The sequence below is a fragment of the Anas platyrhynchos genome, chromosome 1 (assembly GCF_047663525.1).
Source record: "Anas platyrhynchos isolate ZD024472 breed Pekin duck chromosome 1, IASCAAS_PekinDuck_T2T, whole genome shotgun sequence".
Taxonomy (NCBI): domain Eukaryota; kingdom Metazoa; phylum Chordata; class Aves; order Anseriformes; family Anatidae; genus Anas; species Anas platyrhynchos.
Window position 1 is genome coordinate 121,952,639 of NC_092587.1, and position 23,043 is coordinate 121,975,681.

Genomic DNA, 23,043 nt, shown 5'->3' on the forward strand with positions numbered 1-23,043 from the left:
TTTGTTACAGTCAAACAGTAGTTCAATTCAGTAAGTGGTTTAGGGAATCCCATAGTTCAGATTCAGTATACCTGTCCATACGTTGTTTGCTTGCATTTTGATTTTCATATTTTACATGTTTCAGTGAACAGGAAAGCTGTGGATTGATTTATTTTATTTTGGTTTCCCGATAGTCCTTGAAGGCAGATCTGTATTCAAAAACCAACAAATCACACTTTTCAAAATTCATGGTGTTGGTAGATCAACCAGCATCTGATAAGAATTCGAGATTTTTGTATTGCATGAAAAGAGGAAAATACCGTTGTGGCTACCATCAATAATAACAGGATAATAGAAGCAATGCCTTTGTAATGCCGAAGGAACTCTGAAACATTGATAAGTATTTCTCAACATGTTGCTCTCAAAGAAAGCTCTTGTTTAAAAATCTCTGCTTGTTGGTTTGGGGAGAGAGAGATTTCCTTATTTAAAATTGTAACTATTTAAAACACATATGTTGTGCCCGGTGATGTTTCTTGTTAAGGAGGGACCTGAAAGCTGGGGTGGAGAGTAGGCAGGGAGGCCAGAAAGGAAGGAGTTCAGCGAAGGTTTTGTTTTGACATTAGGTGCTAGGATCCAGCCTGCAGGACACACTGCTAGGTACTAAAAAGATAACGTCAGTGTCCATAGGCTCTCGTTCCTGGATACCCCAGTGGGAAGCAAAATGCCAGCCATCCCTGTAACAAGGCCACGTAGCCACAAATAACCCACTGCTGTCAGAGCTTAGCCCCTGGTGACCTACACAGTGCACTCAGCCTCCTTCACTGGGGCTGCAGCCCGTAATCTTTTATTGGCTTTGTTTTCACAAGGTCTTTTTCTTCCTGACCTTTTCACTGATCCTTAAGTGAAACTGGTAACCAGGTGTTTTAAATCTCTCTTGAGGTATGTGTGGAGATGGTGAGTCCAGTTAGCTGCAGTGCTTCATGGCAGAGGGGCCCTGGAGGCTGGTGGCAGTGCATGAAATAGGGGAGGAAAGGGATGGGGAGACAGCAATACCCAGCTGCATAAAGCCAAGGGAACTAAGCACTGCTGAACTGGGGCCCTGGAAAGGGGATCTTCTGGGGTAGATTGGAGCATGGAAAGGGTTTGAAAAGGCAGAGGAACTTGAAATGAGAGAGGTTTCGACAGAGGGAAAGTCAGGAGAGAGTCTGAGGTGGGCAGGGATGTATTGAGAAAATTGAGAGGATAATAGGAGCCTGGGGGTTGAGTGGACAGAGCTTCTGCTGAGGTGTGTTGAGAGGACAAAGCAAATTTGACCCCATGCAGGGTGTAGGTTAGCAGTTGAGGATAGTGATTATCTCCTCTGCTGTGCACTTGTGAGACCATAACTGGAAGAGAATTTCCATCTGGGGGCTCCCTGGTACAAGAGAAATGCTGACACATTGGAGCGTGTTCAATGGAGGACCATAAGGATGGTTGGAGCCCCTTCTACGTCTTGTAGGCTGAAGGAAATGGGTTTGCTCAGCATTAAGGCAAAGGCGAGACCTGGTGGCTGTCTTCAACTGCTCCTCTCAGGCCTGTAGTGGAACAAAATTGTTCTGGTCTCCACGACAGTAAAAGAACAAGAAGCATTGTGACCAATCTGGAATATGGGAGATTCTGATTAGATATTATGGAAGCTTTTTTATTCCACTCCTTGTTTTGTAAAGAAAATCATACAGTTGGTCGGACTGTGGGACCGGTGCCCAGAGACATTGTGTGCTCTCTTCACTTGGAGTTACTCAAGGTTCGTTTGAACAGGGCCTTGAGCAACCTGTTCTTGTTGGCCATGTTTCAGCTATGTGACCTCCAACCTTAAGCACCAGTTTAAGCTATGTGACCTCCAACCTAGATAGTTCTGTGGGTTGGGGTGTGAGGGGTGAAAGCTCAAGGCTCTGGTGTGGGAGGGAAAGCTCTGGAGCAGAGGTCAGGAACTGAGGTACAAGGAGTTGTTAGTGAGAGGTTTGGGTTATGACGGAGTCCTGCTTAAGTCCCTAGATATTATTATTGTTGTTGTTATTTTTATTTGGGAATGTTGTAGTAGTTATTTTTCACATAAGGTTATTTTTCCCTTAAGGACTTGACTTATGCACCCTTGAAATTACAGTCTATAAAGCAGGTCTTAAATGCAGATACCTTTATCCTTCAGGGTCAGTGGTTGGAACTGGTAGCATTCAAGTTGCGTTATTTAAACTGATATTCTCTTCCCCCCCCCCCCCCCCCCCCTTTTTTTTTTTTTCAATTTAGTGGTGTTATGCTGTGATGCTACATCTATTTAGGTGTTTGCTTTTGTTTTCTTTCAAGATTTGAATGGCCAGTGCAGAATTGCATCTGTTTTCCTAGCTAACTCTACTCTGGCAGAGTATTAAATGCACACCAGTTACAGGAAAGATTTTCTTTTTCTACCGTGGAAGCACAGAATAGTCCCAGTTTTGAGCTGCAGTCAACCTGGGCTCAGCATGACTTGAATTATTGATGAGGGACAGGCAAAGATGGTTTGCCAGTGGTTCAGAACTGCTCAGCTATCTGCACACCAACCTCAAGGCTGCATATTTTCCTCTTGGCTTTATGTCTGAGAGGTTGAGGATAGATGTATTCTTCTTTGCCACGTATGTGTTAGAAATACAGTTAATATATAAAACACAGTTACATTGTCCTTATTTGTGTCTTGTAGTTCTTAGTGCTAAATCTTAATCGGTTCGAAAGTTTTTACAAATCACAGGAAGATGGAAATGTTGCTTGATCTCCAAAAGGTTTCATCCTAATACCATACAAAAATCAGATGTATCTCCAAATTCAAGCCCTTTATTTTCTTTCTTCTAGGAAATTGAAAAATGAACTTCTGGAAGTGAGAAGGAAAGGTGGAAATCGACACTGTCAACAGGACAACAGCAGAGTCTGTATTCGCTGTCAGAAAAGCCTGGGCTTAATCTTTGACAGAGGAGACCTGTGCCAAACCTGCAAACTTAGAGTGTGCACTAAGTGTCGTGTCGTGGGAGCTGATGGGCACTGGAAATGCTCGGTGTGTGCTAAAATTGCGTAAGTTGTGCAGTTTTTATGGATACACTTAAAGATTAATTCTCTGTGAGTAATTTTACGCTGGTGTTAGTTCTATCTCCTCTTAGCATACAAATATATGCATAGCAGATAAACAAGGTAAGAAGCTTTCTGGTGTTTTGATTTGCTGCACTATTTTGCAGTATCTTTTTTTCTAGTTCCAAGTTAGTTTCAACTAGCTTGCTTTCTAAAGAAAGCTGCAAGCATCACATATACTAGGTCGTTGGTGTGCAGTGCTCTGAAAATCAGTTACAAAACAGTGACAGTCTATTCACAGTAAGACAGAAATGTAAGAATCTTGTAATTGAAAATTAACAAAACAAAATTAAGAATAAGCGAGGATGGTACGTTCTGACTGATGTGGTAGGTGGATTTGTAAAGAAAGAGATGTAAAAATCGTGAGTCCAAACATTTCAAGGCATGGTTTTATCCTTGCTTTTTCCTGTGTTTACAGTAACTGAGCATTTCTGCATAAAGGGAGAAGGGTGTATTTACAATATTTTTTCCCCTGGTTGTTTAGAATTAGAGAGAGTTCTCAAGTAAGCTGTGCCACGGTGGGAGGTAAAACAAAAGGAGGTAGATTAATCTTCACATTTCTCACTGTTAGAATGTTAAGTATGGAGAATGGAGGAGGATACACAGTGCTGAAAAAGCATAGAATTGGTATTTTAACACAGGATATCAAATGAATAAACAGAGATTTTATATGTTCAAAAATATGTGTATTTACGTCATATATACTTGAAGGAATATTGCCCTTGATTGGGATAGTAATATGGAATTTCGTAGCTTGACTCAGCAAGATAACCACGAAGGAAAGGAGAGGTGTATTGTGCAATAGGACTTAGTTAAGTATCGTGATGTAGGAACTGGATGTTGTTACATCCATGAGGGAATTACATACATCAGGAAAAGATGTGATAAAATAACTATGTTAAAAGGGGAAGAATCAGTAATGTCACAGAGGAAGTGGGGTTTTTGTTGTTTGTTCATTTTTTAAAGGATATCAAACTAATATCAGGAAGGTAAAGCTTTTTGTAAGCTGTATCAAAAAGTGAATCCAAAATAGTAGTTATGTCAGACTTTGGCTACATAGACAGTTAATGAAGAATTAACGCAGCAGGACATGGAATTTAGGGTTTGTGTCCTCTAACTTCAGTTTTAGAAGGCTAACCTCTAAGGGTTGTTAGATGCCTTAAACTTCTCTTGCATTCAGTAGGGGATGCAACCAGAGAACAAGAGAATAATGTTTCACCTCTTTTAAGATGAACCATGTTCAAGTACTTGATTTTGTGAAATGTTGAAAAACTACTCCTTGTGGTTTGCTTCAGTCAGTTCCTGAGGTGACCTGAGTGTTGTGCCTTTCAGAAATGATGGGGCTCAGGTGAGATGACAGAATGGAGAATGGCAAATATAATGCTGTTCTTTAAAATACAAAGAAAGGAAGAACAAGGGATTTGTTGGCCCTGTCAGATTACCTTTAACTTCTCTAAAAAAACTGAAACATCATGACTGTCTGAAAGCTGAGAGAAGCTGACAGAACGATGAGTAAGAGCTGGCTCAAAAACAAATAATGTCAAAAGCAATTTAATTTCCTTCTTTGATAGGATGACAGACCTCATGGATAGAGGAGGATCTGTAGATGTCTTATAATTTGACTTTAGTGAACCTTCTTTCATACTGTTCTCAAAAGCTCATAAACAAGGGGGACTGTGCCCCAAAATAAATTATGTCAGTGTGATTGCAGTCCTGCCTGGAGAACTACGAAGCTCTGTTCTCAGAGCGTTTCATTATCAAAATAAGCAGTGATACAGAGCAGAATTCTCATCTGGGTTTTTACTGGTCAGTGTTTTAGTTTAGGACTTAGATGATGCAGCACATGAGTTTACCAATTACATTTGCTGGTGACATGAAACTGTGAGGTGTTGCAGACATGTTGAAGGACTGACTTGGGATTCAAAATGATGCAGTTTAGAGAAGATATTTGAAGTAAAAGTAAATGGTGGCTCCCTGTGGGCATGTGCAAGTACCACTTGGGCAAAGACAGCTGCAGCAACACAGAATGAGAAAAATAAAAATAGCTTATGCAGCTGTTCCTTAAGAATGAATCTGGATGTTGTACTGAATAAAAAGCTGAACATGAATCAACAGTTTTCTGCCACTGTGGAAAAGTCCTCCATCACACAGGATGTAAAACAGAATTACAGTCTACAAAATACATGATACAGTCTTGTTTTGTTAGGAGTACTTTGCCCCATTTTGTGTAGCTGTGGTGGTTTTAATTGGGTGGGCAGCTGAGTTCCACCATGGCCGCTCTCTCACTCCTCCTCCTCAAAGAGGAAAGGGGAGAAAATGCAACACAAAGAGCTCAAGGTTTGAGATACGGATGATTTAATTAAAGGGAAAAGGAAGAAGGAGAAAGAAGAAAAAAAGGCTGTGCAGAAGCACAGGGAGAGAGGAAGAATATTCCTCTCTACTTCCCATCGTTGGGCGATGTTCGGCCATGTCCTGGGAAGCAGGGCCTCAATACATGTAACAGTTGTTCAGGAGGACAGGGCCTTCCACCACGAGAACCCCTCTTTGTATTGCTGAGTGTGACCCCACATGGTATGGAATATCCCTTTGGTCGGTTTAGGTCAGCTGCCCTGGTGATGTCTCCTCCCCATCACTTGCCCACCCCCAGCCTGACGGCTCTTGGGGGCTTGGAGGGAGTCCTGCTGCAGTGCCAGCACTATGCAGCAATAGACACAACACTGGAGTGATATCAGTGCTGTTCTAGCTATATGAACAGAGCAGAGCACTGTGTGGGCTGCTGCAGGGAAAGTTAACTCCATCCCAGACAGACCCAGCACAGTAGCACACATCATACTGGTCAACTGAAGAAGTTTCAGTAGAAAATAAAGATCACAAGCCTAGGACATGCTGTGCACAGAGTAATGAAGGCAGTCAGAAATGTTTGGCGTATTCAAGGAAAAAAAATGAAAATAACTGAGTTTTGAATGTACAAAGGCAGCTGCATTGTAGATGCATGTAGGCTTTTCTATATACTGACTATGGATAAGAAAAGCAGTGAGATACTTAAATTGCAGTGAAAAAGATTAGGTTAGGTGGTAAGAAAAAGAATTATTGATATAATTTGGACAGGTTGCAGAATCTTGTTTTAAAAACCGGTTGGTTAAACTTTTTTCAGGAATGATGACATCAGTAAAGTACATCCTGTTTTGTGGCTGAAAAATGGATAGGGAAACTTCTCAAAATATATGCCACAGCTGTTTCTCGTGATTGTGTTGCATTCTGTATGCCAAGCAATGGTCCTAGCAATCATGTTGGAAACCAATTCCATTAGAAGCCTGCATCTAAGTTATTACATACTGTGGAGTGATTTGTTTAAAGTGCTAAGGTATCATTGGTGTTTGATATCAATACTAAATTGAAATCTATTCCTGTCCTTTCTTTTCTTTCATATCTAGTGCTTTTGCAGGGCCATAATGGAAGTTAATGATCTCTAAAATGCTTTTTATGCTCCTAGGAGAACACAAAGAGATTATCTTCTGTATGGACAGTGTAGAGGTGAATGCTGGAGACGGGTATTTCAGTTAAATCTATTCACTGTGCATAACTCTAGTTTAAATTCTTTCATTTCTGCTTTCCTCTGTCTCACTTAAGTGAGAAATGCAAGGAAAAATGGGATTTTTAGGTTTTTTGAATTACATTTGAAAAAGGAGTTGATTAAGTGAATAGAAAGAGGGCCTTTAGCAAGATCGAAAGGCAGAAGGCAAGGAAAAGAAAATGGAAATCGTGTTAAGAGATTCTTAGCTATGTTTCATGAGTAGGAAATGAAAGACGGGAAGGAACAAAACTTAGCTATTTAGCATTTATTTGGATATGGTGTGAGTCTGTTAAACTCAGTTGTTTTACTCTATTAGTGGCTTTGCAATATGTGAATGCGTGCTAGGAATTTTTTCCTTTTTTTTATTTTTTTTTTTTAATTCATCCTTTTCTTTCAGCAACCTTGATGAATTAGGTTCACATTGATAACAGCATAGACACTAGCACCTGATATAACATATGTATGTTGTTGTACATGCTGTGAGACCCTTAAAAGACACTGGGAAGGATTCATGGCCTTGATGAACTTTTTCTGGTTTTGGTGCTATACTAGTTCTTGGTTGTTCTGCCAAAATTGTTCCCAATAATGTCTTATTAACTTCCACTGAAGGTGATGGTGGTAGCAGTAACTGGTACAATACACTATACAGACATCTCTTTTACCTGCAGGAATACATTCAGAACATTTCTGAGCTCTTGGAAAGCCTGCTGCGTTTCATCTGGTGTCACTAAAGAAATTTGGATACTGGGTATTGAGTGTATTTAGCAAAAAAGTTGTTGACAAGTACTGCAGGATTTGCTGGAGAAATCCCTTGAATTACACAAATAATAATCCAAAATTGTTGCTGAAACAAATAATATCAAGTAATAAAGGAAAGTGTGGATAATATCAGCCAGCTTTTGTCAGTTACTTCATTTAGTGCATGTTGATCTTTCCTCAGAGCATCTCAAGTCCTGCCTGTCCACTCACAGGACAGGAAGTTGGGATATCTGTAGTACAGCATGTTCTGTAACGTGGCCTGTGATGAAGTGTCATCATTGCTTTAACATTTACGGTAGGTTTATGTCCAGCTACCAAAAAAAAAAAAAAAATATCTGAAAAAAAAAAAGATGAAGGCAAATTGCATGTATGCTGAATTTGATTCGAAGATCAGGTCATTTCAAAATACTTTTTTTTTTTTTTTTTTTTAAGGGTGTGTATTATTTTCTGAACTAATTAAAAAATTGCATGATAGCGTGATGGTAGCTGAAAGACTAAGATACCAGTTGGTTTAATACTAAAATCTCTCTCTGATAATTTTTCAACAAGTGTCTTTGGCCACAAGCAACTCTGAATTATCTCCTCACTGCCAAATAATATTTAAAACCTGTTTTCTCCTGTTTCACTAAAGTCATACTTGCTTGAAGAACACCTTATTGTGATGGAGAAGTTCATTGCAACACAGTAATTACATTCAAAAACACTTTCAAAAAGAGATTTAGTGAATTTGAGGAAAGAAATTGGAACATGAAAAGTGAGAGATGTTTCTCAGGATTTTTAAGGATAATGGACTGAGGTTTGTATATAAATTGCCTTACAATTTCCAGTTACTAAAGAAGGATATTCTTGAATGTACATAAAGAGAATATTACTGTTTTGTTTTTATTTTTTCCCATGAGAGTTGTTACCAGAATATAAAGTTACAAGATGAATCATTCAAAGGTCAGGAAAGGTTAGAGCTAAGTCTTCTCCCAAATTCTAAGGTCTGCTGTCACTGAGAGAATAAGATAGTCTTTATTAATAAGATGAAATGAGATGTTGTAGTATTTAATGAGGCAAATCGAACCTGTATGCAGTGATGCAGTTGATGAAAAAGAAAGTTTTCTACTCTATTCCCTGCATACAAGAAACAAAAGTGGTCATCAGTAGCTTTCAAACATAGGTGCTAAAAGAGAAACTTGCCATCAAGGTCACTTTGTTCCCCCTTCTTAAAATGTGGTTTGTTGGTGTTTTAAATTTAACTTGAAAAATGGTCAGTGATAGATTGAGGGAAATTATGTTCTTTGAGCAGTCTGCTGACAAACCAATTTTGCATCTCAATGCTGTCCGTATTTTTCATTATGAATGTGTCTAGATATCTACAAACAATTTTAGAATTATTCAGCAAGATAAAATGCTTAGGTGGCCTGAGTTATTACAGCAGAAACAAGCAGTAATGGGAAATTTGTCTTCATCCTTGAAATAATTATGTTGTTTCAACACGTCATGAAAATTCATCAGTATCTTAGTAACATTTATGCACATTAGGAGCCTGATAATAGATACTTCAATTGTTTTAGAATACAAGTGTTCTTCAGATTCTCCCCTTTCCCCCCAAAACCAAACAAAACAAAAACTTACAGGCAAGTTTACCTTCTTTTAATAGGGTCACAGATTTCTATTTATTTAATAAGTCTCCCTAATTAATGAGAATACTCTGAAATTAATTTATGTTATAGAAAATATTCCATTCAGTTGAATGCATGCAAAGATGGGTGTGTATGTTTTGGTGTATTTATTTATAGGCTACACTTTATCCAGGCTTTTGTCTTGCCATATTTTCCAAATTTTTCTTCCCAAAGAAGAAGTGAAACACTTGGACAAGGGGAGACGGAAAGGAATCTGGAGTGAATCTCTTTCCTCTACTGTAAGTGTTAGGTTGGATGTTCAGTCACTGTTTGACCAATGTTTGTTTGTTTGTTTTCTACAGGGAAAAAAAAAAAAAAAGAAAAGAAAAAGATTAAAGTTAAAAATTGGAACTTTCCATCTTAAATGGAATTTTTATAATTAGATGTTTAATGATAAAGTGTCTTGCAAAAATGAGAGTGCATGATCACAAGCTGAGTTCTTGTCAGGGACACAGTCTCATAGAATCATAGACTCATTAAGGTTGGAAGAGACCTTTAAGATCATGTGGTCGAACTGTCATTTTCCACTTTGTTTTAAAACAGCTGAAGGCGTACGAAGATGCATCCACATTACTGTGCTCATGATATGCTACACTGAGAGCTTTCCAACTACAGCTTAACTATCAAGACCATTTATTACTGAAAACTAATACCCACGTAATCATCCATGCTGTAACCCTACCTGATAGCCAGAGTAAGAGCTATAGGCTGAATGAGACAAATGGATATGAATGCCAAGTAGTACTTTCAGCTTAAATAGACATACTCAGTTTATAAAAGCTCTACCATTGGCTTGCATTAGTCTAGTGGATGGTCAGTCAACACATGCTGCAAGCAGCTTTCCTGTAGTACAACATACTTGTACAAGCCAACATTTTTCTTAATTTGTGCTTCCAGAAAACAGTTAAAGAATTTGCATTAATTAGCTTTTCTCTAGAGTCTAAGGTCTACCCATCTAAATTCCCCACTTAATCTAAATTCCCCACTTCATCCAGCTCTTTGGAGTATCATTAGGAACATAATAGCTTACAAGTTAAATAGACTCTGTGGACAACTTACCTAAATATAGAAGTGTTTGAGTTCCTGCATAAATTTAGCAAAAAACCTGTTGTTTTCTAGTGAGTATCCTAAGAATGCCCCAAACTCATGAGTATTTTATAGTATTTCATTCCACAGGTTATGTTCTGTTTTGAAACTGAGCACTGTGTTGGTGAACTTAATCTGCTTATTGGGAGATCATAGAGGAAGAAGAAGCATGGAACCATAAAGTAGTCCCTCTCACATATCTATATGAGAGCTCATTCGTTAATTAATGTATATAATGACTTCACCTAATATCTTAATATCTAAGGTATTTTGTATTAAATATAGCTACTTCCATGTGATTCTCTTCAAAAATTTCCTGGCTGTTTTTGTTAGACTGTTTTTTTCTTTTTTTTTTTTTTCTTTTACTTTGCATGCTACATGCTAACTGAAAAAGGAAAGAAAATGCAGATATATACCATGATTACAGTCAGCATGGAACTCGAACCCACTTTAAAAACAAGAGAAAACAAACCTGCAAACACTGGTTTTATGTAATGTTGTGTATATGCCATTGATTCTCTTCCCACTAAAACAATTATCTAGATGGAAACGGTTCATTTAAGTTCTGCATCAGAAACAGGAGAAAGATTTGCTCAGTAGGAGAGACAATAATAACTATAAATGCATAAAAAATAACATTAATGTAAGATGGTTAGGTCTCATTCTTCAATTTTTGTTTCAGAATGTCAATGCAGTTATGAAGTTCAAACCTCAAACCAGAAACTAGGACAGTCATTTAATCTGAATTCATTTCCATTTGTGTAGAGCACAAATTATTTTTGTAGTATTCCCAAAATATGTGAGTGATTAAGATGATATAAACACTAGTCTTTGTATGAATTGTTGAGCGTCCATGAAGAATATATATACACATATCCCAACCAATATTAGTGTGCTAGAAAGTCAGAAGTACAATGCTTTTTCTTTCACCCCCTTATTTCATTAGAAGTGGTAAGTGGTATTTTTGTAGAAGTGGTCTTGGAAATGGACATTTTCACAAAAAAAATTGGGAAAAAAAAAAAAAAAAAAAAGGACTCCTAGCAGAAGCTGGGGACCCAAGACTGAAAGTGATATTGGTGATGATAAGGACAAAGGTCTGATGTGAAAGTTGAGGCCTCTAGGCTTGCTCCGGGGAACACTTGCAGTGGATGGCTATTGACATGTGTTTTTTTTTTTCCCCCTTCACTGTGGGTAACGAAGTTGGGTAAAGCTCTTGTCTAAAGCAAAACAGTTCTCCCTTTATTTGCTGCTTCATGCCACAGCTGTGTTGTGCCTCAGACCTGGTTGTGCTGGTGGGGTTGGAGCAGAAGGGGCGCAGGCCTCCTCGGGGCAAACTTGCCCGAGGAGCTGGCAATCTGAAGGAGTGCATCACTATTCACAATGCAGTATTAACTGCTTAATAAGATCAGCCTGCTGAAGGAGGTTTGTAATTCATTTTACCATCATTAGCTGAACCGCACGTAGTCCAGCTCCATCGTGGTACTGGCTGTCACAGCCTCTAGTGCCCACTTGGACCTGCACAGGGGATGGCTGACACCTTCATCTTCTTGAGGGACCTGTTTGTGTTTGTCACAACAGGCAGCGATGGCCTTGAGCTTCCTTGGCTAAAGAATAAGAGGGCGGCAGCTGTGTAATTAGAGGCTATTTGATGGCAGTGGGCTACAGCCTGCAGAGGGAGATCACTGAGAGTAGATGGCTGATTTATCCTTTGCCAGGAAACACAGGAATCAACTGTTGTTGCCTGAATAGGCTAACCGATCTGGTGTGGCTTTTGGAGGCTGCAAAGAAGGCAACTGTGGGGTCAGTCGTTACTTTTACAGGCAAGAGAAAGTCCTTCTCCACAGTCATTCCTCATGGGTTGGTGGGACCATTCAGGGCTGGGTGTGGAAATAATTGCAAGTTCCTGTTTGTAAAAGACTGTGGCTTTGTGTGGTGCAAGCTTCCATGCTTCAAAACCCCTGATCATAGGTGGTTCTGAGTATGGAGAAGGATGAAAATGCTTGCCTGGATAAGGGGGTGGGGAATATTCTTTGTCAAGCTGAGCATTGCTAGTGAGACACTAGACATAAATAAGATCTGTATCCAAGGGGAGAATGGCACTTGGGGAGCTTTGTGGTCAAACCTGGCAGTAACTGAGGAAAAATGAATCAACCACTTACACCATGTAAACTGTCATTTATATTGTAGTAGAATGTGATGTCCTAGTCAAGGCTATGACAGATTTATGTTGTGATATAAAGCAATAATCTTGCTGTAAACCTCAGCATAAAAATAACTGCACAGAGAAGTGTGTGGTGTAAATGAATTGTGAAAATACACATTCTGCAAACATTTTTCATACAGCGTAGATTCTAATGCAATGAATCCTTTCCAATCTATGTATCTTTAAAATAAAATAAAAAGTATTTTAAAAATTCTGTGTGAAAATGTAGAGATTTTATTTAATGCCTAACATAATGACTGTCTGATTGTGATGATGACAAATTGTATGTTTTTTTGTCATTGCAAGTCTGCAACAATGAGATAAGACAATCTTCTATTATCTCATTTGTGCACATTTTGTATTTTGATTTTCTTTTAGAGGAATGTGAAGGTGCATAATTTGTTAATAGGTGAGGAAGAACCAAGGATATAACGGTAGTTTTTTAGCAGTGGCAGAATACTATTCTATAATTTTTAGTATTTTCCCAAGTCAAACTCTTCATTCAAGCAAGGAACTTAATAGAGGAGATATTGATCAGTGCTCTAAATCCATCTGCATTAATTTTCATGCCCAGAAGACTAGATGATTTCTTTTCTGGTATTGGTTTGTAACTAGTTTTTCTTACTGAGCATAAAGTAATCAGGAACATGCCTGGAGCTAAAGTTTTTTTTTTTGTTTGGTTGTTTTTTTAAGTATTCATTTAGCTTTTTGCTATCAATTGTACAGAGTGGGGCAATAGAAGTGGTGATGCTTTCGCATAATGAAACTCATTCAGGGAAAGGCTAGCAATTAGCATCAAAAACATACCTATGGAAATCAGCAGTGACAATACCAGATTATTTTTGGTGAATATAGGCAGAAGAACTTGAAAATTTTCCAGTTGCCTCCAGTAGAATCAGCATTATCCAAAACAGTAGCAAAACAAAATTTCATTGCTCTGAAGCTCAGACATGTAGCTAATTCATAACAGTGCTGTCGTGAAGAAACCGTATATATTGTGGCAACATATGAAACTTGGAGTACTGGATGAAAAATATGGATGAGCTTGCAGCAAACTGCTGGTATATAACCAGACTGGGTCAATGAACTGTTGACTTGGGTGGCAGGTTGTGGTTTTTATTTTTTTCCCTCTATACATTGTGGTTGTTTCTACAGCTCTTACATTTTTGGAGATGCTGAAAACTGTGAAGTTAGGTAGCTCCCTATCCAAAGGACAAGGGAGATAGTATGTATTATCTTGTCTATCTTTTAATCTTTTCTATGGAAATCTGGTAAATGTGGTTGAAACACTTTTTACTAAGTAAATTTCCATGTGATGAAAATTACTTTTAATTCACAAAGCAAAAGGATTTCTTCTGCTACCTGTCCTCCTATCTCAAGCTTCTCAGTCGGTCTTTTTACTCCTTCTTTTGAACTGTGCAAATGGTGTCCAGAGTTTGTGAAAATAATGGGTCAGTGATGAAATATGTGGGTTTAAGCAGCAGTTTTGGTTGACTAAGTTTGTTAATGTGCACATTTCCCTGGCTTATTACTTTTTTCTCCCCATATAGACAGCTAAGGATTGTGACAGGGGAATGGTTTTTTGAAGAGAGAGCCAAGCGCTTCAGACAGTCAAATCTTGGAACTGATGTTGTCAGACAGTCTATCCTACGCAAATCCCCAGGTAGGGACCTCGAGAGAGAGATTTGTTGTATATGTTTAATATAATACATTCAAACCTTGTTTTCAGAGTGTTGTACTTGTGTTATATTTCCTTCTTCACTGTAGAAGGTATAATAAATACTTTAATCTTAATTTCACATTTTGGTATTACTATGCACTGGTTTGTGAATGATTAGTATATAGGAGAGGTAAGCTATAGATGAATGAAGAAGTAACTCAGTGGGGCTAGAGAGCTGCTGAAAATCTCACTCTCCTATCAGATGGACACCATTGTTCAGCTGCAAAGCCAGAAGCAGAGGCTCTTAACATTCATTCTCATTTCTTGCCAGGAAGTTTGGCTGTATGCAAAGATCTAAAACCAGCCGTTTTTCGTCTTTGCCTCTCTTATTTGTAATGGTGATACATAAAAAGTATGATTCCGTTTTATTTATTTATTTATTTATTTATTTATTTAAACTCCGAATAGGAAAGATAAATGTTAACTCCTGTGCTGTATGCTGCAGCACGAGCTACATCCAAACTACTTGGAAAGCCAAGTGAGAATGAAGAGGTACCTTTTACCCAGATATCTCCAATAAATTGCACCTGCAAATTAAGGAACAGAAAAAAGTCCATGGTTCTGAGTGAAGCAAGCATACCATGGTTATGAGCTGCTGTGGTACCTTGCCTGGTATCACAGGACCACTGGTTTAATAAACGAGAGGTTTTTTTGAATCCTGATGATTTTCTCTTCACGTAACTACCTCACTCTGAACACAGAATCTGGTATTTAGGTAGTCTATTTTCAGAGGTATCATTCATTAGTTTGAGTAGGAATGTGGTAGTTACTGGAAGTTTTTAGGGGAAGGACAGGCTTACTGCCCTTGGAAAAAATTCTGGTGCAAGTATACTGATTGGCAAAATGCTCATCTTTCTATTAGTGTGCTTCAGAAACTGTCAAACTGGCATGTGTCTAATGTTCTTGTTTTTTTGACACTATGCAACCTGTCAAATAGGGTATTTTGTAATTTTTTACTATATGTTTACATTTGATGTACATAGTTGAAAAAAATAAGCCATTTTTTTTCCCCACATTTTGTTTCCAGATGAACATACATTTTAATTAAGAAAACATTCTTTCATTTAACACAGAAAATGCTTTACTCTGCAAAATCGTATATTGGGTCCTTTGGTTTTTAACTTCGTTGGTAAATTCAGAAGCATAGTTCAGCAGTAAAGCTGACAGTGAAAAACATTTCAGTAAAGCTGATAGTGAAAAACATTTCAAACTACTTAAAATTTAATTTTCCTCTATTAAAAAGAGAAACCAAAGCCCTCCCCAGCAGTTTTTGTATGATGGTTTATAGTACATTTTAATTTAGTATTGAAAAATGGAAAATCTATTTTTGCAGGTTGTTTGATGTGAGCTGCCTTTATTTGTACAAACATTGATTTTATTTTATTTTTTCTTTCCCCCTCCACTGAAGATACAGTTTCCAGTAAGGATGAAGAAAGAACATTCGCAGATCAACCCCAAGAGAATGAAGAAAAAGGGCCAGATATATCAACCTCCTCCGTAACTGGGCATAAATCAGTCTTTGGAGGACACAGAAAGATAGGGTAAAGCCTCACTTTTTTTTTTTTTTTTTTTTTTTAACTGATAAATCAGATATCAGCTGCATATGTTGGATGGATTTTCTTTTGAGTCTCTCCAGCATTCCACATCAGTCCCAAATTTTGCAGTTAGAAACAATCTTCATTTAAAATCTGCTTACTATAAGTAAACTGCTGTCTCCTAGGAAATGCAGCCGTAATTACCCTTCAGCTATAGAGGTAGCAGAAAAAAGGCAATTTTACCCTGTGATTTTTCCTGTTTATACTTTGAAGCAACAGTGGATCTCTAAAAGCAGTTTTGCTGAGGAAGCAAACAAAAGAAACAGTACTTGAAAGGCCTGTTTTGATTGATTGATTTAGTTTACAAGTCATGTTTTCCTTTTGGCTTCCATATGTGCAAATTTAGTCTAAAAGTCAAGCAGTGCCCCTTTATTTTGAATAACCAGATATGTTGTTGGTCACTTTACAGACTGTGATGTGTGTAACGCCAGTTAGGGTATGCCCTTAGAGGACATAACAGATGCAGTGAATATATGGTTTTGTGGGTGGTGTCTGGACATAACTTGAGGCTATTGGGTGAGTGGAAAGGAAGATTGGAAGAATGTTTCTGTTGTGGCTGGAGCTATGGATCCTCCCAAACATAGAGTAGGTAGATAGCTTTCTACACCTTTTTGATTTTTGAGGAGTTCTGGATATGGAGTTCCTTGCTCTAGTCGTTTGACTACACAAGTAATTTTTCTCTCTTTAATAGTGGGAAAAAGAGCATCAGAAAACCTCTGCCTTCTCAAGTGAAGGTGAGGAAGGAACTGGTTTAGGGAATCTACTCTAGTGGAACCTTGACGTTGCTCTAAATCATGCTAATCAGTAGCAATAGTGAGAGTGCAATAAAATTTACTTTTCTAATCCTCTTTTAATTTAAATTCATTGTACAGATCTAGTAGTCATATTTACTTATGAAAAACAAACTTTTTTATTGTCTGCTATTTATTTTAGTGGTTTTCAGCATTTTTTTTAGTTTGCAGCCTGAAATGTGACATTCCCCATAAAAGTAATCCTACAAGATATAGGCCACTTCTCTCAGAAGTAATTAATTACTTCTCTTCCTTCCTTGCTCCTTCTTCCTCACTCAAGTTCCATGCTCATATATCTCATGAGAGGATTTGCTTTAGCAAAGCCAGTTTGGGACCAACTTCTGACATATAGTGTCATGAGAAACCCTACCACACTATTGTTGTTTGTAAGTCTGTGAAACATACTGTTACTTTGCAACACCTCCTTTCCTTTCTGGCTTTTTAGACCACATAGTGCAGGGTAAGGGGGTGACATTATGTTTCTGGAAAGTAGTATGTTTGGGGCATTGCTGTATATAATTGTAGAAACCGCAAAGAGATCTTTAAGGGAAAATACACATCGTGTGATTTCCTACAAGAAAATACGCACATTTGATCAAAAATCCTTTGCTGTGTATATTCTATACAAATATGAGAATTTTCACAAAAGGCACTTTGGTTCAAGGCTGGAAGTCACCATGTTTTGATGTCCTGTCTGTTTATTGTAAATATAATATTGCTTTTGTTTATAGGAATCAGCTTGATATCTAGATTGGGTACTTTATGGACCATTATATCCAGAGTTGTTCATAGTTCAGACATGAAATGAATAAAAAGTGCACTTTGTGATATTTCAGCCAGTTTGCAGTTTCTGGGAAAGATCTTGTGACATGTAAAACATTATTTTTTTATTCCCTGTTTTCATCAGGAAGCTAATTAAGGCAGTTACCAAAGGAGAAATTACATATACAAAAGATGAAAGTGGAAGGAACATAGGCTCAGAAGCTGAAAGCCGAAGTCTGTGCAGTGGCAAGTCAACACCTTGTTCTGAGAGGTAAGCAGCAGAAATCTGTTACAGTTTATGGTGGGGTGACCTAAAGGGATGCTCCAGTCCCCAGACATGCTTTGGCTTTGAATGCCCAGCGTGAGTCCTACCTGAGAAGCAGAGCTTATGTTAATAATTAAAAACAAACAAACAAAAAACTGCTGTCCATCCCCCTTTGTATTTTTTTCTTGCCTTATATTTGCATGTTGATTGCTGTCAGTGTTTTGGGTTTTGTTTTCTGTTGTTCAATTCAACAAGCTGTGCTCGTGGTACAGAACTGAGGCCCTTTGTTCCAAAGTTTTGCTTTTGTAATGACATGTTAATTGATTGTAATTTATATTTTCTTTTTCAAAGGCTCTGTTTGCCCTTCTTTTTCCAAAATTTTTGTCACAGTTATTTCAAATAGAATTCCATTTATCATTCTTCTGGGCCTAATCTCTGTTATTGGTTCTGTCAACTGCATTATAAAATGCTACATGCAATATTCCTCTCATGTCCCACTTCCAAAATGAAGGCAAAAAATGTCTCACTTTCTTCTTGTTGGATAATCTATACGGAATATAGACCTATACATGTTGGTGAGGTGTACACACCTAGAAATTTTACAATCTAGATTTCTGTAGAGGGATGAAAATTCCTGCCTTGTATATGTGTGGTTAAATACATAATAAGATATACAAAGATGCATGCTTTAGTTCTTCCATTGTTAATTTATAGAGCTGAGTAGTAATTATTAAAAATAACAAAAAACTTTCCCAGGCTAACCTCCTTAACTCTTTGGAGTTGAAAGTTAAAGGAATATAACAGTATATTGTGACACTGCAGCTGTCTTAGATTTTTTTGCATATTTTTGATCTTTGTAATTGCCCTCATCTTTTCGCTCTGCCAAAACTGAAGTATTTCACTTACCATCAGGGAGACTGAAAAAGAATTCTTATTCTTTCCTAACGTTTTGGTTTAAGAAAACCTGTACTGAGCTGTGAACAGGGAGGCCTGGGCCATGAGTTCATCTCTTGGACTTCTGTTCCAGCAACAATGTTTACTGGTTTTGCAACTGAATGAACTAGGTGGTTGCATCAGGATGCTTTTTGGAGGAATAGTATAGGAATTTCAGACTTGTCTACACAAGCACACTGCCCCATCCATCATGCTGAGGTCTTGTCTACCACATGGAAATGCCTGGTATAGTCACCTTATAACAGGTTTTTTCTTTTGTTGTCTACTTAATATGTGCATAAAATAAGATCAACCTCTCTCTAATAGCAGACTGGAACAAGAACAAAAGACTAGAGAGGTCTGTACAGTAGATTTGATGCTCAAGTGATAACTGATAACTACAGAATCCCTTGTAACACATTTTGAAAGCTTTTTATCCTGGGTCCAGTATGACTTCTGAACACTTCTGTTGATTTACATTAGTTTACAGAGTGAGGAAAAAAACTGTAACAACAGCTTTCATAACAGAAAGTCACAACAATCCATCAAAAGTGGTGTGATGTGCAATAAAATTCATGTTTTCAACATTTTGGCTACTTGTCATGCGCTGACAGGTTTAGAAATAAATTTAGTGTAGCTAAATACAGGAGCTTTGACAAAATATAGATGACAGTCAGGAGCCTTGATTTTCTGACTTTACAGCACTGAAAGCACATCTTTGTGTGAGCAGATAGGATTAAAATTCAATCAAAACACATTCTTTAGGGTTTGTTGATCACTGATTCATCAGATTAAAAAGTAGCAGTGCATGTATGTAAAGTGCACATGCGTAGGAGTGTGTTTATTGTGCATAATCTACTATTGTTAATACAATAAATTGAATAGCAATTGCTTAAAAGGTTACTGTATGTTCACTAAGGGACAAAATATGGTTGTGCAACATCAATAGACAGCCCTGGTGTTTGCGGTTTTCCTCTGTATTCCTTTTTTTCAGTAACTCCACTGATGTGAATTCAGCAAATTCAGCATCTGTGTTCACTGTTTAGTGTAGTGGTGAGAGTTGAACATATTTTCTCAGTTCAGCAATAGTTCTGATAAAAAAAATTCCATTGTGGTAGATAAGATTTTTACTGGAATTACCCTAAACATTATATGACAGGCTAAGCCAAGTGAACGTGAAATTCAGATGTTGTTTAGCACAATGAAGATGCCTGCAGATCTGAAATATTTATTAAGCAAGCTTATTTTTGCTGAAAGTGTGCTTTAAGTTTCAATAGCATTTTTTTTTACAGCAAAATTGCAGCACCCCTATCCTCTGATGCTGTATTTTCCATGTGGTAAAGACTGCAGTTCCTGCCTCAGTTGCTATTGACCTGTAATTGTTTGAAGCAGTAAGTAGGAGTTCATGCAGAACTGTTACTGTCTTGCAAGACTCTTTGAGAATTCTCCAAATTAGGAAGAAAAATGAAAATGGCTGAACTGATGTTTGCAGAGAAAGAGAGAAAAGTGGATTAGCCAGGAAGTTCTACTTTTGCTGCAAATCAAATTTGAAATGAAAATAGAACTTCCACTGGGAACATTAAAATACGTTTAAAAGTAATGTTCATTGTTTCAAGAGGCCAAACTTATAAACACAAAACCAGCAGCCTATACTTTCTAGCACCAATTGTCCACCTAGAGTACTTGATATTTTCTAATAGAAAATGTCCTATGGAAAACAATCTACCTGTTGTGGCATTAGACAGCAAATGGATTCTGGTATGCTGATGATAGATTGTTTTTTGTCACTTTTACTGACTAACAGGAAACCTGGCAAAGAGTGTCATACAGCTTTCCAAGCTAGTTGAAATAATCAGCCAGTTTAGGTCAAGAGTCGTTATCACAATACAAATAGGACAATGCTCTTCTATGCAGGAGTGAGGACAGTTGTTTTTCTGTAGAGGAAGGAGAGTGTACAGCTGAGGAATTTAGACTCTGTGGGGTTAGTGCAGGCAATACCATCAGCTGCAGACATGGCCAGAACTATCATGGTCTGGTAGTTTTCCTTCAAAAGGAGGAGCAGCTTGGTGGGAAGTGTCACACAGGAGGCCTTGTACCTACTCTTGGGATGTGAATGGAGCATGAAACGAACACACAGGAATGCAGCTTCTGCAGCCCAGAGGGCAGCCTGGACAAGAGATGCCTGCACAGGCTATTTACATGTCTGGCAGAAGTGCTGAAAATAGGTGTAGGTATAAAGTAATTAATTCACCCTTGCTTATGTTTGTCTTTCCAGGTGACCATTTCCTTGCAGTGGATCACAGTTCATCCAGGGCGATGTAATTCTAGTAAACTGTTTTAATCACTGTTTTATTACATGGTCTGCTAAAAGCAATAATGCTTTATTACTCTTATCTCCTTCCCAGAGGGAGCACTCTTTCGCTGAACAGCAATGATACAGAAGCTGCCGCAGGCCATCTGAAAGGGGCTGTGGGCCCTTCAAACAGAAGCAGTGTTTCCGTATCTACCCTCCCGAGGTCTCTAGTGCTGAGCACACACAGCATGACTGCAGATTATAGCAGGGTAAGTTCACTGATGTAGGACTGACACCAAATACAGCTATACAGCTGGCGCCAAACAAGATGGTCTGGCTGGTATCTGCCCTGTTAGATCAATTTGTAGCTCAGGAGGGATAAGCTCAACAGAGAAGATTTTGTTTCTTCCTTAATTCTGTTGGGTCCAGTGAAGTTATCTACTAGAAGAGAATTTGTCACGCTCTATCAGTGGTGTGGTTTGTGGTTTGGCAGACGTTTTTCTTATGTCTAAAAATTGCTGCTAATGTCCAGAATTAAATAATAAGTTACAGATTTTCAAGTGGGAAGCACAAGGGGTGGGAGTAAGCATTTTTGGCACTGCAGGGTCTTGAGTAAGTGCTGTGACTAAGGATGTGACTTTACAGCACATAGGGTCCAGCGTGCTCCCACTGACTTCCAAAGGAAGGAGATCAGCACTTGTAGAAAATCAGGCCATACCAATTTTAGCTTTTTTTCTGGATTTGGACACTGGACTCTGTGTAAATTTTGGCATAGCATCTAATATGCACTAGATATTTTATCAAATTGAAAGATGGGATTCCTCTTACTTGCTGTTATGTCTCTAAGGATGTGGATAGCCATGTCTGAGTCAGCATCCTTGGCTGATTCATAATAAGCAGAAGGACGTGGCTCACCTCAGCCAGAAGCAGAAGCCGTCTTCATTCCCGGACAGCCTGCCAGTTTGCCAGGCAGCTGTTCCTGGCTGTGCGCTGGGTGGGGCACCCTGAATGTCTTTCAGTCACCGCTCCTAATAAATCAGGATCATTCTAGAGGGTTGTTCAAGTTGCCATGACCTAAGTGTACAAGGAAAGTCAAATTTATAGTCAGAGGTAATGCCTTTTATCATTAATGCTTGGACAGAAGTAGATGAGCCTTTTTGCTCACACCCTCATTGAAAGAGCACATCCATTTTTTCCAGCTTCCAAATACTTTTTCTAATATATTATCCTTCCTAAAAACAAATCAATATATATGAAGGACAGCTTTGGGAGCTGTAAATATGTTAATACTTGTTTTATTTATATTTTTCTTGGCACACGGGTTGACTTGATTTCAGATACATTAGATCTGGTTGAAAAAGACAAATCCATTTAATTTAGATTCAATTATGTTGTTAGCTATTCCTTTACAGGAAGGCAAAAAGCCATAATGATATCAAGCATATTAGCTTTATTTAAGTAGTTATGCTGGCATAATTTAATTAGTTCAAGTCCACTTAGTTTTACCCCGTCTTAAATTATTATGCTAGTATAAAGCCAATAGTTTTTATTTTTATTCTTTTTGTTTCCTCTAGTTTCTAGGCTAAGTTAACATCGAAAGGATTTGTTTTACTTTCCTTCTGTCACTTCTGATGTGTTGCTCTGATTCTTCTGTTGCAAGCACAGGAAGTACACATGAATTGCATATTTGTACAAATTTTATTCATGATCAGTGCTAAGCAACACAGATTAGATCATAATCAAGATATATTCTGTAATACTGTAATTCTGTAAAGGAGCTTTGGAGTTCTGTGAATTAATAGAAATGACGCTTTTGTAGACTGATGGTGAATAAATTTGCTTTTTGTATTGATGGGATATACATTTTTTTTATTGGGCAGAACACTGGCTTAGGAAATGGCATGGTTATTCCAGCAAGTGAAAGTGTACCTGAAGATTTAGTAAAGAAGCAGCATAGGAGGAAAGCATCTGGAACACCTTCCATTGCAGTTTCTAGAGTATCTTTGTCATCAGGCAAGTATTACGTGTTCCTTTTTTTTTCTGCCACCCTTTATCATCTGAGGATATTTCCTATTCTCACAGCTCTGCAATTTTTGTTTGTAATTCATATTGTACAGTAAAATGTGTTTCATATACTTGTTGATATTCCTTCTGCAAATTCTTCATTTTTACCAATGAAGCTTATGCCACTCTTTTATATTTTGTGTTTGAAAAAATTGAAAATAATGTTAGCATAAAGTTAGTATTTGAGTGAATCACATACTCTTAGTTTTGTTACTAGATTTAA

General features: G+C 37.9%; 1 protein-coding gene across 8 annotated transcripts in view; it reads left to right on the top strand.

Annotated features, from left to right (window-relative positions):
* SYTL5 (synaptotagmin like 5) overlaps window positions 1–23,043 on the top strand; it is an 87,060-nt gene that overhangs the window by 35,315 nt on the left and 28,702 nt on the right. For 7 of the 8 annotated variants that reach the window (XM_027449013.3, XM_013094537.5, XM_027449015.3 and 4 more), the window contains exons 3-8: window positions 2,839–3,054; window positions 13,948–14,060; window positions 15,526–15,658; window positions 17,411–17,536; window positions 20,869–21,025; window positions 22,637–22,769. In XM_027449013.3, coding sequence (XP_027304814.2) covers window positions 2,839–3,054; window positions 13,948–14,060; window positions 15,526–15,658; window positions 17,411–17,536; window positions 20,869–21,025; window positions 22,637–22,769 — 878 coding nt within the window. The remainder of the gene's footprint in view (window positions 1–2,838; window positions 3,055–13,947; window positions 14,061–15,525; window positions 15,659–17,410; window positions 17,537–20,868; window positions 21,026–22,636; window positions 22,770–23,043) is intronic. The other variant, XM_027449017.3, reaches the window with a different exon arrangement.